The sequence below is a fragment of the Chaetodon auriga genome, chromosome 6 (genome assembly GCF_051107435.1).
Source record: "Chaetodon auriga isolate fChaAug3 chromosome 6, fChaAug3.hap1, whole genome shotgun sequence".
Lineage (NCBI taxonomy): Eukaryota > Metazoa > Chordata > Actinopteri > Chaetodontiformes > Chaetodontidae > Chaetodon > Chaetodon auriga.
The window spans coordinates 25,448,872-25,460,945 of NC_135079.1; the positions used below are offsets into that span (position 1 = coordinate 25,448,872).

Below are 12,074 nucleotides of genomic sequence, written 5' to 3' on the forward strand. Positions count from 1 at the left end.
TCACTTGCTATCACTAAGTTTCCACCTCAGGTTTTCCTTCATCTCCATGTTTTCCAGTCAAACTGACACTCTGGAACAATTTTACTTTGTCCGGCACTAGCAGCTCCACAGTACCAATGTTCACAAATCACAAATTCTCCTTCTGAATGCATTTTAGCTCCTTAGCTATTAGCTCGCTCACCTCAAAACTTGCCTGTACAACACTGTCTCTGTCAGAATGTGGTCTTGTGAGAGCTGCTTGTTGGGCATCCAAACTCCACGAGCTGTAATGATGCTCCACATTGGCCTTTTTCATCATTGCGTGTCCCCACAAACACACATTACTAGACACACCAGCTTGCCTTTTACTTCAGCAAAAAATAATTATCCATTTGTGTTGGAAAACATTATCTACTTTTCTTTTATTGACATTTGCCATGATGCATGCCATTGCTGACCACTACCTCGTTCATCCTGACCATGACCCAGACAGGCATACAGCTGGAGGTGACCACCCAGAAAGATGTTAATCTACTGTTCTATGTTCTTTTCTTTTATTGCAGAAAAAAGTTTATTGCTTAATTGTATTTCTGAGTTCCTTTTTTTGTATTTATGGACTGCCTCTTGTGTCAGACGTCCCCAACCCCTGGTCTAAAAGATTAATCAATTTCAAAATTGCTACCAGACACTGTCTCTGTGTGACAGACAGAGATACTGACTACAAACCACGCACATAATCACAAACATCAGTTGATTCTAAAAGGCCCAGTTGATCCTGCAGATGTGATTCTTCACATGACAATTTCTTTTCTACCTCTGAATGCAACTGTCTTGACATTTCCTCTATAAGAGTAACACTGCTTCAGTCTTATTATAAAACACTGCTTCACTCTTACTATATTTTCCCTTTTTTTTTTTTTTTTTTTTTTTTTTACTGTGACCTCTTTTTAAACTTGTCTATCAGCCACAAGAGTAATTTTTCCTTCATTCATGTCACGTCCTGCTCTTTGGCTTCTGCTCTGACACTTTTGTCCACATGCATATCTTGCATCTTGGTGGCTGAGCCCTGACCCCTGCGGTTCATCTGATGGAGGAGGAGCAGGAACATCGCAGAGACGATGAGAGCCACTCCTGCCATGAGGAAACCTGTTCCGTAATCACTCATCTTGTCTATGAAGAATCCTAAAGGGAAAAGTGCATTTGAGTGATTTTCAGCTTTGACACAGTGATACCTTTTGTAATCTTTCAGTCTAATAGTAACAATAATCCCTGACTGGAATGCCCCTATGCTGGCCAGAACACAGCAACATCATGATTATGGAATCATTTTGGCTTCATTTAATGACAGATAGTAAGTAAGAAAAGACTGAAGCACAGATAAGGAAGACAGGATTGCATGAAGATTAATTTTATGCCGGTGATGACCTCCTGTGAAGGACACATAATTAGAATGCTTTGATGAATCCTCAGCATCCATCCATGCTCTGGTCTTCAAAGTGCTCAAAGTACTGAACAGTGGAGTAAATAAGTTAGAAATAGCCTCTGTGTCAGAGGGACCATGTTAAGTTATAAATAGGACACTGCTTCCCCTTTAATTAGCTATTAACTCGACTTGGGGTCAGTTTCAGCCTTTAGCGTTATGTTAAATTTAACATTTACATGTGATAGTATTGCTTTAATTCCAATTAGGTTTTCAGGAACTTGTTAAACACAACTAATGAAGATATTAAAAGGCAAATGAGGAGAATAAGGACTGAGTTGGGGTGTGAAAAGTATGTTTTCTAACCTTCCTGCAGAGTGAAAGAATAGCAGCCTGTCTCACTTTAACAACTCAAATCACTCTCATTCTCTGTTGCATGAACAGCCTTCTTGGAAATCCATAAATACCATCAAATGAATCCAAACCACAATTATGTGAATGTGTTATTTTTCCACTCTGTTGGAGAGGTTTCCCCAGCTGATTTACTGCTGGCTGTGCTCAGAGGCAAGGCAGTTTCTGGCAGTGGCTCCTGTGTCTGGGTGCCAAGTTGGGTGTTTTTCAGGCTGTATTTACTGCTATTGTATTGTGAGTTGTGTGTGAAACTGGGGCATAACCTCAGTAATCAGGTTCAAATGCCCAGTGTGTGTTGGGCAGTGCAGTGGGGGGGGGGGGGGGGGGGGGGGGGGCAGTATGTGTAGGTTTACAGCACAGGAAAACAAGATTGCATTTTGCTGGATGTGAACACCAGGAACATATGCCATGCAGTTTAATAGCGAACTATTTTTTTTAAATTTTATTTTTCACAATAGAATAGGTCAATGAAAATAACTGCAAACAGATTGTCAAAGTAGGTGGCACATTCGAGAGCCTTTATATGGGAATATGGACACACATCTAAACCAAAGAGGCCAGGTGCCAAAAGTGAGCAAATCATCTGTTTATTTGTTTATTTCACATGTCTGTTTTTAAAGTGTATTTAAAAGTATATTGGAGGAACGGTTATGGATATGTACACTTATTGTTAGCTGCCCCGATAAGGAGGTGAGTCATTATGCTTAATTGATTTTCCTTACTAAATACGACGAAAAAACAAGGCAAGAAGAATTTTTATACTGAAAGAAGAAGGATGAATTTCATGCAAAATATGGTGTTTTGCACTGGAAGATGTCAATAATATTTCATGTGGAAAGTCAGTGGGGAAGAAACTCCATTTAAAGGGGAAAAAGAATCTTTAGGAAGCGATCAGCCATGAAATTAACACAACCATAAAGTATCATGGTATTATAATTTTTTCACAGTCGCTCTCTGAGCATAAAAACCTTGGCTCCTATGGGATGGTCCATCAACAAAATTTATGATTAATGGCAGGGTGGTGCTGCACGTCAAGAAGGAATAAAAATCTCAGTTTGGTTGAATAGGCTTACTGGGCTGTAGTTACAATGCTGAACAGTGTGTAAGCACATCGTCGTGTGAGAATAAATGTGTTGGAAGATTAGGCCCAGGAAAATGACACTGTAACCTTGAGCTAATGATTTGAGTTTTTTCCAACAGCAGTGTTAACATATGGTTAATTAAATGCAATTCTATTCCATTCTTTTCTACTCTGTTCAGCCTCTTGATTATTTCTAGCTGGCAGTCAGTTAGCGCGGTGGAGCAGATCACAGTGAATTTTACAGCAACAACCCCAAATCCATTTCTTTTTGATATGCACAGTGCAAACAGTGCACAGTGCAAATGCAAGCAGCACACTGCTTGCATTTGACTATCACAGCATCTGTCTCACTCACCAGCGATGGGTGGTCCAAGCAGGCCTCCACTACTGCGTATAAGCATGAAGAATCCCAGAGCACTTCCGAGCCTGTGGATGCCCACAACCTCAGCCAGCACAGTGATGTGGGTGGCAACTGTGGCACCATACACCAGACCATAAGCTGCACTGAAAGCAACCAGCTCTGGGAATGACGAGGCCAGTGGGCAGAGGAGTAACACAGTACCCAGCAGAGTCACTGAAGCTGTCAGCTGCTGCACCTGGAAGGAGCGCAGACACAGGATACAGAGTGTTCATCAGCTGTTGCACATGGATTGGTCTCCACATCCATACACACTTTCAGGCAGGACACTGGATCGAGATCAGACCCTAAATAATGAAACCACAGCCAGCATCTGATTAGTTTAGCTTAGTATAAAGTGTGAAAGGAGGGAGGGACAGCTAGCCTGGCTCTGCCAAAAAATCTGCCTCCTGTTTTCTTGAGCTTTGTTGTCACTATGAGGTTAACAGTTAACCAGTGAAGAGACTGGAAGTTAGAAGTTAGTGTTCCAGGCCAGGAACTACAGGCCTAATTCAACACAACTCCATGGGAAATGTTTTATTTTCTGCCCTTTTCAGAGCCAGTTTAGCTGTTTCCCCCAATTCCAGTCTTGATGCTAAGCTAAAAATAATTAGCTGATGGCTGTAGATTTAGAACTAATGTAGGCCCTACATACACAGTGAAAGTAAATACACTCCCAAAATATCAAACTTTTCAAAATGGTTCAAGATGGTGTGGCTAACTGTTAAACTGAACGTACTGTCTGCAACAGTCTCAAGTTTGCCACCCAGCCAAAGAACACCCTTCCAAATAGGTCCAACACTGCAGAGATGGACATGAGTGCAGCTGCCTGGTATTCCTCAATCCCCTTACTGCGAGCATATGGAACGAGGAAGAGAGCTGGGGCAAAGAAACCCAGTGCAGCAAACACCCCAAACATCGAGTAGACCATGAATCGAGCGTTGCTGATGAGGGTATAATCTACGTAGCGAAGAATTTTGGCCCTTAGTTCATTCCTCTTAGTCCTGTTGCTCAAGTCTTGTGCATCCACAGTCGATTTATGCATCTCTTCAGGGTCCTCAAGACATGCTTTGATGTTCCTCTGATCAGACCCCTCAGATACGCTCATCTCCCCCACCTCTGAGCAGCTTGGTTTGCTCTGCTCTAAGTCGTTCTTTGGTAGCAATTCCAGGCACAAGCCACCCTCCTCTTCTTCGACCTCACAAGTCATGTCTCTGGTTGCTTTTAGGGGCCTGAGCAGTATCCCGCAAACACACAGGTTAAGCTGCAGGCCCCCCAGGATTAACAAACCACCCCTCCAGGAGAAGCTGTCAATCAAAAGCTGGAACAGAGGTGTGAGGACAAAGGTAAAGATGCACTCTCCAGCACTGGCCAAAGCGTTTGCCACTGGCCGCCTCTTCTCAAAGTAAAAGCCCAGCATGGTCACTGTGGGGGTCCATGTCAATGCATAGCCAAAACCTGCAGCAAAGGAGACCAGTGAATGTCACATTTTGTCAGTTTGTGTTGTACGTGTTCATTTGCTCCAAACCACTCACCATTTAGAAACCCCACTGTTAAGTAGAGTTCAATCAGGTTACGAGCAAAAGACCCAAGCACAACTCCTACGGTGCATATCAGTCCTCCCATTATCACTACAGTGCGATGGCTGTAGCGAGCACTCAGAGCAGATGCTATAGGAGCTGCAGTGGGACACATAGGACATGTATATAAATCCTATTCAGGACATACACAGTAATTCAATTTGGACAGACAAAATTGTAGTATAATGTGTGATTATGCACTATTTGTTTTTAAGACGTATAACTGAAGAAATATAATCCTGTTTGACTAATATTCTCAGCGAAAATACACATTAACTTATAAACTAAAAAAAATTCTTTGATGGACCCCATGAACAAATTATGGAACCCTTTCCCTGCTCACTTATGTCCAAACTGTACCCTTCACCTATGATTTTTTATAATGAGTCCTCATTTAACCACAATTTCTTTGTATCCATTTCCTGGTGGGTTTTTTTTTTTTTTTTTGTAATCTTTTGTTAACCCACTTTTTTTAAAGTTCAATAGAAGACATTAAGATGTTTAAAAGTTACTGAACCACTCCCAGTGCCTCTCACTGGCTGGGTTGGCCCACATTTGCAGTAGAGAATAATTGAATTTACCCACACACTGTCATAGATATCATTAGCAATCTCATTATATTTTCTAATTAGTTTTATATGTGATTAAGGTGGTGCAGTTCACCACATGGGCATCTAGGGTTGAACTGTCTTTTAAGATGTAGGAGAGAGCCACCTGGTGGTCAAAACCTTAAGAACCCTGTGTTTGACCTCAAGGTCAAAAACACGGGAGGGATCTTGAAAGGTATGAATATGAATTTCACGAAACACAGAAGACACCAAGGGTATAAATCATATACTGATGCTCTACAGTATATATTGTTTTTTATAAACACAATGGTTTTAAAGAGGAAAAAGATTTTGATAATTACCTACAATGTGAATGGTGGCCACTGCAATAGAGGTAATCCAAGATGTTCCTGTTGCTGTGGTTTCAAAGTACTGGTGTATCTCCACATAGAATACACCAAAGGCCTTAATAACCCCAAACGTTAGGCCAAAGACCAGGAAGCAGGCGAGCAGGATGAACCAGGCGTAGCCACCATCAGGGGCTGCTGCTGTTGCCACAGCTGGCCTCACCCTCTGAGCCTTCACTGCAGAGTCCATGTTGGTCTGTGCTGGTTTCTGCAACACTCTGATGTCTCCGGTAAAACACATGAATATTAAGTATCATTTATGCCCAGAAGTGAATATGATGAATTACATTTACACCCATTACTATAACAAAGTTGTTTTTTTGGCTACTAAATCTATGATTTTAACCTCACTTTAATTTTAAAGGACCAGTCTCTAAGATTTAGGGGCATAAGAGTCAGTATATGACAGAAATTAACAATTAAGTTTTCAGTATAAGTAGAGAATCACCTAAAAATAACCTTAGAATTAGCTCTTTATAGCTAGCAGCATGAGTTTCTTCTCTTCCTGTCCGCCATGTTGCTCCGTCATTCTTCTACAGTAGCCCAGAACAGACAAACTAGTCACTCCAGAGAGGACCCTTTGCATTTTCACGAGTTTCGAGGCCACAGTAGGTTCTCCTTCATATCTGGAAGGGAGCGGTGAGGTGAGGAGTATTCTACACCTCACAGCTAGATACCACTAAATGCTACACTCTGGTCCTTCAAGTATTTTACATTTCAAGTATTGTAAGTTTCAAGGGACATCTGTGAGTGAAAACAAAAGCCTGATAAACTGTGTGAGAAAGGAACAAAAGAAAGACGTCATATCAGCCTTTTTAAAAGTGGAATGCAGTAATGTTTACTCAGAGTACATTTTAACTGACCGGCTTTTTACTTTTATCAGAATACATTTTCACAGAGGGAATTTTGATTTACTCGAGTAAAATTTCTACTAACAGTAATTTTTTCTTGATATGATATTCACATGCAAACCATGACTGGAGGGGAATTATTATTTTACATTGTAGGGGGGGTTTGGGGATTTAGTGCTGCTCCAGCTGACGACACAAACTGCAAGCATTTTGATCGTTTTCAAACTGAAAAGGCTTCTCAGCTCACTGAGACTCAAGATACTGTAGCCTATTGTTCAGCCTCAGGTTTTCTGCTACAAAGTGTTGTCTTTCATTTTTCTTCTCACATGATAAATACTCATATGAAGTAATTGTACAGTAATTACACAATGAAGTATTACCAGGTCATTTTGTTTTAACACAGATTAGTCACAATTGGAACTCATCCAACCACAGTAGTAAACTATAGAGACAAATCATCGTTCTGCATATAGAAGAGCCACTGCTTGTTTCCATTTTCTTTCATTGGTGATGTATGCATCAGAAATATATTCATTATGAAGCATTGCCTTTAGCAAAGCATCTCTCATCACACATATAATCTCATTATTTGAAGATTTGTGGCAGCTCTCCTTCAACTGACTGCACGTGTGACTGCAGGACCAAAGTCCAGAGAGTAGGATTGATCCTTTTCTGAACAGTGTCTCTATTTATGAACACCATGTACGTCGCTCATGAATCTGCTATCAACTGAACATAAAACACCAGTCACCATAGGATATCAATCATCTGGACTATATGTTTTTGTGGATATTCAGATATCAGAATTCCCAGGTATGTCAGGAAAATATGACTAATATGAAATTTTTAGTTAGTAGATAATAACATTGATCTGTATCCATCTTTATCTAAGCAGAAACAATTGTGTATAATAGAAGGCCATTCTTTGACATCTTGAACAATTAACATAACAGTGTTTACACCTGTCTGGAGCAGTAAATAAAAATTTGCCATTGTAAGATGTTTGTCATCTCTTTGGACCACAGTCAGTGCAAGCAGATTAGATTTACGATGCATGACAGGATTAAGCTCAATTCCCTTTTCCGTTGATGGAAAATGCATAACTCATAATAATAATGGAGCTTCATAGACTGCATAAGAACCTGTTTACAAAGGATTTTCAAGCATTTTAATTATGGAGACTATCCACCATGTGTATGATTGGACTGAAAGAGGTCTAAACCCAAATCTGGATTATGACTCCAAAACCTCACAATACAAGGTGAATCACCACAATTTTCACAACTGTATGTATGTACTGTAATTGACACTTTACAGACATGATATTAAATGTTAGATTACATTACTACCATACCTGTAGTGGTCAAATTGAAGCCATTATGCTCTTCCTGCAGGCCAGCTCTTCAGGCTTGGTGTGGGTTCATAACCTGATAGCAATGTCTTGGCACTCTTGCCTCGTCACATGCAGCGGTGGTGTCACTCACACAGCAAAGGCACTCTTCAGAGAAAGCACATTCCAGGTTAAAGGGTGCAACAGTCAAACATGGGCAATGAGTGACAGAGACAGCATGAGCAAGGCATGTGTAAAGACAGCAGAGGATTTAAAAGCATGTTCAGTAAAACATTGACGATGATATGCTTTGTTTAATGGGATGCCAGGCTGAGGTTTATGTGTAACAGACGTGACGACAAGCAGCTAACCGGGACAGACCTTTGTAACTATGTTCTATGTATTCATTCAGTGTGTTGACACAATGAAAACCCCACGTGCAGGGCAAAGTTTAAACTGTTTAAGCTTTTGAAGGTGTCAAGGTGTCAAAGTTCATTTATTGTCATTTTACAACACAGGATTAAATAAAACAAATTAAATGTCAGCTGCTACACACACATAGAACAAATATATAAATGATTAAATCAGAATACAATATAATAAAATAATAAAAAAGAACAAAACAAGGTTGTTACTTATGTAAATATATACTGACACACTTGCGCACCCAGAAAATAAGCACAAGTTGAGATTTTTGTTCTACAAGTTGTCACATCAAGTCTACAATCTCTCCTATTTTGCAACAAATTTACCTTCGTAAGGGCAGCCTCCTAATAGATGACCAAACCATTTGTTGATGAGAAGCATGGTGCTGGAATGAGTGCCAGAACCAAAGGCGAACATATTCCTGTGTTTTGAACAGCAAGGCTTGTGCAATCTTATACTGTCATTTTTGGTGTTACCATTGCTGTTGGTGGGTTGTTTGCTTTGGACATTTCCTGAGAAATATATTTTGAAATAATGAAATTAATATCATAAACGACTAGTTGACTAATGGCTTACAACTAAATCTTTAGTTTAGGGCAGCCCTAGGACAGTGTGTGCAGTGTGTAAAGCTCCATGTCATTTATCAGTAGTGGAGGCTGAAGGATGAATTGAGGACTCTTACAGGCTGAGGAAAGAAGCTGCGGTGTAGTCTGTTGGTACAGCAGAGGATACTTCTGTATTGCTTGCCACACAGCCGCAAGGTGAGCAGGCTGTTGCTGGGGTAGATATTGTATTTTAGTATCCTTTTTGATATCCTTTTTGATTTTTGTATCCTTGTACTGAGGAGCTCCATCAGTGACAGGATGCTACATCCAAAGTGTGTGAAAGAGCGGTATCGCAGGTCATTCCTCCCTGCAGCTGTCAGACTGTACAATAAAAACTACTCCAAGTCATCAGTGCAATAGTATGGGCAATAAGCTGTGCAATAAAAACATGTACATGACAGTCTGTAAATACTATCCACAATTTCTTACAATTTTTTACAATTTCTTTCTTTTTATTTTTATTTAAAATCCTCACTCTTTTGTATATACTGTTTTTGTTTCTAATTTGCATGCACTTCTTATATTAATCTTTACTGATGCTGCTGTATTCTGGATACATTATTTCCCCTCGCGGGACAAATAAAGGAATATTGAATTGAATTGAACTGAATTTGGACTCAGTGCTGACACCTCATTGATATCTCTGATGCTCAGTAGATGGTACCAATGATGTTCTGTGAGGTTTTGATCACCTGCTGCAGTCCTTCTGTCCTGGGTTATGAACAAACCATGACAATTCATGATGTTTCCTGTCAGGATGCTTTCTATTGCTCCCCCAAAAATCTTGGCAAGGTAATTTTTGCTTTCTTGAGTTTCTTTAAGAAATACAGTTGTTTCTAGCTTTCCTTACCAGGGCGGACATGTGTGTCGTCCATGACAGATTCTCTGTGGTGTTGATTCCCAGGAAGCTAACACTGACCTGCTCCACCTCAGCTCCACTGACGTAAACAGGGTTCTGTGTCTTTATCTCCTTTTTTCTAAAAAAACAGCCAGCTCCTTGATTTAGTTGATGTTGATGAGTAGTAGGTTTTTCTCTCTGTTTGTAAGATTATTAATGTCCTCACAATATTAAGTCTCATCGTTGTTTGAAATCCAGTCGATGATGATAGTGACATCCACAATCTTCCCAATAGAGTTCTCTCCATGTCTAGGATGGCAGTCATGGGTGTACAGTGTGAATAAGATGGGGCTGAGCACGCAGCCCTTGTTTACCTGATGCCTGTATCTGGAACCTGTTTCCTCTTACCAGACCTGCATGTCCTGTCTTAAGACATGCCCCATGCACACCTCTGTGACGTGCATTAGATTTAATCTAAAGCTTGATAGGCCTACCATGCCTTCCAAGACCTTTAAGAAAGTCAAACGTCATAATAGTGGAGTGGTGTTGTGCAAGTGTTTTGGTGAAATCTATCTCTAAACAGTATGAAAGTGCCTTTTGTTTCTGCATACAGAATGATTTTTCCAATAATTCCTATTGTTGTGAATCAGGGCAACCTTTGGATTTAAAAATGGAAACTGTTAAACTCTGCAAGGTGCCATCATTTTTTAAAAATAAAAAGACAGTCAGTCAATATTAATTGGCACACGATAAATGCCCTCATGCAGCGATTAAGCTGCAGGTTGGGACAGTGTTCTGCTGGCGGTGCAGTGGGGTGCCAGCAAGTCCTGTCATATGTGATAAACATCCCCATGCTCACATCTTTCCTGCTGCCTCATGGACAGCTAACATGAAAACAATGATCGGTGTGTCAGAATGTGTCACAGACAAGGTGCTGGATGAAACCTAGACATGATGCTCTCTAATGGTCATCATCAAATTGCTAAGAAATGCTACTAAAATCATTCAAAACGTACACAAATACTATTTCTATTATTTCCATAAAGAGAGAATTCAAAACTTATTTAAGATTTGACTTAGCATGTGACACTACACACCCAGTGGTGAAAGACAGCATGGCTTTCTTGTCCTTGAACACACCCAGGCCGTATGGCTTTCTCGTCCTTGAACACACCCAGGCTGTATCACTCCTCTTGTGAGAATGCGTAGCCCAGTGTGAGCACCCAGTCAAGCCAGCCCTTCAAGATCGCAGGAACAGTGAACCAGTACATGGGGAACTGAAAGATAATGAGGTCTGCATTGTTCTTCAGTGATATCAGAACACAGTTTGCCTGCAGTTTGCTTGCCTCCCATGCCGCTACATACATACATACATACATACATATATATGGTTGTGAATTTGCAGGATGGATTCATCTGCTCTAACTCTAACGCTAATCTTTTCTGTGTGTGTGTTACATTGGCTTTCTCATTAACAAACAGGGTAAAATGCACATTATCTAAAATGTGACAAAACTTCTTACAGTAGATGGCTTCATTATCCCGCAAACAGCTCAGACAAATGCTTCATAAATCCTCTTTAACTACCTCTCAGTGGTGCAGTCCGCCAATAAACTTTTGCAAACTATTAATTCAGCCTGTGAACCGTCTCTTTTATAGGCTTTGCAGTTCACCAAAGAGGCGTAGTACCAAGGCCTGGGTGTGCCAGATCATTACTGGGGACAAGTGTCTTTACAAAGTGCAGTGCTTGGGCTAAGTGTCTGTGGGCTCCTGAGTCAGCAGACGGTTTGCTTTAACAGGACAGGAAATTATTATTTTTGGTCTACTGATCACATTAGATCTTCTGGAACTGAAAGCACAAATCTAAACCACTTAAATGACTCTATGGGGGTGACTCATTGGCCTGCTTTTGCGTATTTAATGTTTGATTTAATGTAGATCGTACCTGCTGAAAGTCTTCGATACTAATATATCATTTTGCATGTGTGCACTGCCATACAATACAATGCAATCATCCAACATCATGACATTAAGTTCTATTTGCATTCTTAGATTTCTGCATGTGAATAAAACAGAGTTTTCCCCACAATAACAGTGTGAGAGATTTGCGTTTAGTTCGGCTCTATATTTTGGTGAGGGTCACTGTGCTGCAGCTGCTTGGGTATTATAGAGCTTAGAAAGACAGACAGACAGACAGAGGG

At 40.5% G+C, this 12,074-nt stretch overlaps 1 protein-coding gene across 3 annotated transcripts; it reads right to left on the reverse strand.

The window, feature by feature from the left end:
- Positions 1–370: 370 nt before the first annotated feature.
- Positions 371–8,167, reverse strand: LOC143322381 (monocarboxylate transporter 2). 3 transcript variants are annotated; one of them, XM_076733545.1, is made up of 6 exons: positions 8,029–8,167; positions 5,779–6,041; positions 4,824–4,967; positions 4,028–4,746; positions 3,247–3,487; positions 371–1,161 (listed from the first exon to the last, which is right to left on the reverse strand). In XM_076733545.1, exons 2-6 carry the CDS (start codon positions 6,011–6,013, stop codon positions 968–970), a joined length of 1,533 nt encoding a protein of 510 aa, XP_076589660.1. In that variant the 5' UTR covers positions 6,014–6,041; positions 8,029–8,167; the 3' UTR covers positions 371–967. The 3 variants fall into 3 exon arrangements, with proteins under 3 accessions (XP_076589660.1, XP_076589659.1, XP_076589661.1); XM_076733544.1 differs by having other exon boundaries at positions 5,779–6,048; XM_076733546.1 differs by lacking the exon at positions 8,029–8,167 and having other exon boundaries at positions 5,783–5,852.
- Between the last annotated feature and the right edge of the window lie 3,907 nt (positions 8,168–12,074).